A 2,486-nucleotide genomic window follows, 5' to 3' on the forward strand; every position below is an offset into this window, starting at 1 on the left:
GCAATACCCTGATCAGGACTTCCTCCCTCAGGGTCCTGGTCATCAGCTCTGCCACACAGTCTACCACGTGGAGTGAGCAGTATCTGCCCCTGGGAAACAGAACCTTCTCGTCTCATGGCCACATGAGTCACACACATCCAAGTCACAGGAGTCCTTGACAGACCCTCCCCCTAGAGATGATCAAGGAAATAAGCCCCACCTGAATTCCAACTTACCTCACAGTTTGCTGCCCCCGAAAGTACTGCTGGATTATCAGGGCAGCTTGTCTCTCTCGGAGGAATTTTCTCCTCTGGAGCCAGCCACGAATGTGCTTTTGTATCACAATACAACTCTGCCTCAGTTTATCCAATCGAAGTTTCTCTAAATAAGCCACTTGTCCTGCTCTGAAGAAAATTTTGGTTTTACCAAACTGGTACTGATTAGAGTCCTGGAAGAGAAAAACAATATTATCAGATTTACAATCTTTCAGATTTTCTGTAGTATTTGGAAAACACTTTTAAAGATTCAAAGATGCCAAAAACATCATTTTGATGTATTTTTTTCCCTTGACATAAAGCATGAAAATTCTGTTCATGACCTAGAAATTTATACTTTGAATTGCTGTTTCAAGCCACTTTATAGGAAAGCAAGGAACTTGGGTTGAGAAATCCCTCCGTGGGTGGGAAGGGGTGTGCACACTCCTGTGGTTCTCAGCAGGTGGCTGGAGAACCTTCAGCCGCTCCCCAGAGGTTTCCACAAAGGCATGGAGGAACCTGGGAAGTATGGTTTTCTGCCTTCATTTTGGGTTCTCCTGCCATGCCCTTTGCTGGACACCGTAACTCCCCATCCCTTTTTCATCACAGCTCATTGTTTCAATGGTGATCCTCATCCACGCCAAGCACCATGTCTGGTGCCCAGTTGGCTCAGCTACCAGCTCAGCTGACCACGTTCCCATGAGCCATGACACGGGAGAGGGAATTAGACTGTGGGTGAGCCAAGAGGACAGGAGGGCTCTGGGGGAGACTGGGGCTCAAGTCTGGGTCCCTAGAAGGGACGCCTGCTGTCAGGAGAGCACGTGCCCCCGTGAGCTGGTCTGCTCAGGTCTCCTCAGCATGCAGATGCCGGGAGCATGCCTTTTCTTCACCCATTCATGATGGCTACAGTCCAGAGACTCAGAGACATAGTTGCAGAAACAGGCTTGCAAGATGTGCTTCTTGGAAATAGCCTGTGATTCTAGGAGGTGAGGAAGGCTGACCTGGATGAGCCTGTGCAAAACCACCTTGCATATCTCCTTTTTGTCGCTGAGGGAGAGCTCCTGTTGGGTCATGAGGATGCCGTAGCGACTATAGAACTCGATGTATGTCCACCTGGAAGAGCAAAGCAGGACCCAAGCCAGTTGTATCAGAGAGGATGCTTGTCATGTCTGGGGGCCCCACTGCCTCACCTGCCACTGCTATTTTGGGTTGGGGGGGCAGACTCTGTCCTGGTGGTGATGGTACTGATCTCCAGCTCCCTCCCTGGGACCCACCAAGACCACCCCAGCACACCTGTCTGCTCCCTGGACAGTCCTTGTTGACTCTATGTCCATCAATCATCCTCTTCCCCGCTTGGTGACCTTTCCCAGCACACTAGGGAGGTAGCTGGACTCTCCCCAGCAGCTGAGATGGGGTGCCAGGGTGCTGGTGGAAGCCTCTGTCCCCACACAAGGCTATTCCTCACCTCTTCTGGTCTTTCCACCGTGGGGAAAATCTTAGGGGCACCTCATAGAAGCCAAAAGTATGTGACAAACACCATGGCAGCCACATCCTTGGTTCTCAGCACACACCTGAAGTTAGACACTCTCTCCCCAAAAATCAAAGGACTGGCGACACACCTGGAAGGGTAGCTCTGTGCACTAATGCGAATCGTCTCTAAAACACCGCAGGCTCGCAGCTGCTGAACGATTCTTTTGGCGTTGAACCTTAAGGAAGATGATTTGATGTGTTGAGGCAGCCTCATTGCTAAGTATACCCACAGACAGGTACAGCAGGCTGCCTAGTCTGCAAGCTCCTAGCCAGCAGCATCCGGCCCTGTAATCCCCATGCCAGGCACACAGCAGGTACTTAATAAATGTCTGTCAAATCTCTGTGAAACAGTCTGGAGACTAGCGGTGGGATATGGAGAAAGGAGCCTCTCTCTCTGAAGGAGATGGCAGGGAAACGGCCTTTGGATAGAGCTTCAAATGACAGCCAGGTGGAAAGAAATTGCAAGCTCACCTGGTCTAAGCCCCCATTGGATGGTTGAATTTCCTTTATACGACACCCAACACGTGATCCTTTGGCTTAGGTCTGGCCCTTCCAGTGACCCACAGACACATTCGCCCCTTCCACAGGCAGCTCATCCCATTTTAGGTTTCTCTTCCCGTTCTAGTGTACTAAGAGGGACTCTGTACACTGCACACTTACGGTGTCAGGTCTCCTCCATGGGGACCCTGAGAGCAAATCTAATGTCTCATGTCATGTGTGAGA

General features: G+C 50.7%; 1 protein-coding gene across 1 annotated transcript in view; it reads right to left on the reverse strand.

Annotated features, from left to right (window-relative positions):
• MYO5C (myosin VC) overlaps positions 1 to 2,486 on the reverse strand; it is a 106,069-nt gene that overhangs the window by 48,530 nt on the left and 55,053 nt on the right. Inside the window, exons 17-19 of the mRNA XM_003784366.1 lie at positions 1,853 to 1,939; positions 1,235 to 1,346; positions 216 to 427 (exon numbers count right to left, since the gene is read on the reverse strand). Coding sequence (XP_003784414.1) covers positions 216 to 427; positions 1,235 to 1,346; positions 1,853 to 1,939 — 411 coding nt within the window. The remainder of the gene's footprint in view (positions 1 to 215; positions 428 to 1,234; positions 1,347 to 1,852; positions 1,940 to 2,486) is intronic.

The sequence above is a fragment of the Otolemur garnettii genome, unplaced genomic scaffold, assembly GCF_000181295.1.
Source record: "Otolemur garnettii isolate 467f Iridium unplaced genomic scaffold, OtoGar3 scaffold00011, whole genome shotgun sequence".
NCBI classification, from domain to species: Eukaryota; Metazoa; Chordata; class Mammalia; order Primates; family Galagidae; genus Otolemur; species Otolemur garnettii.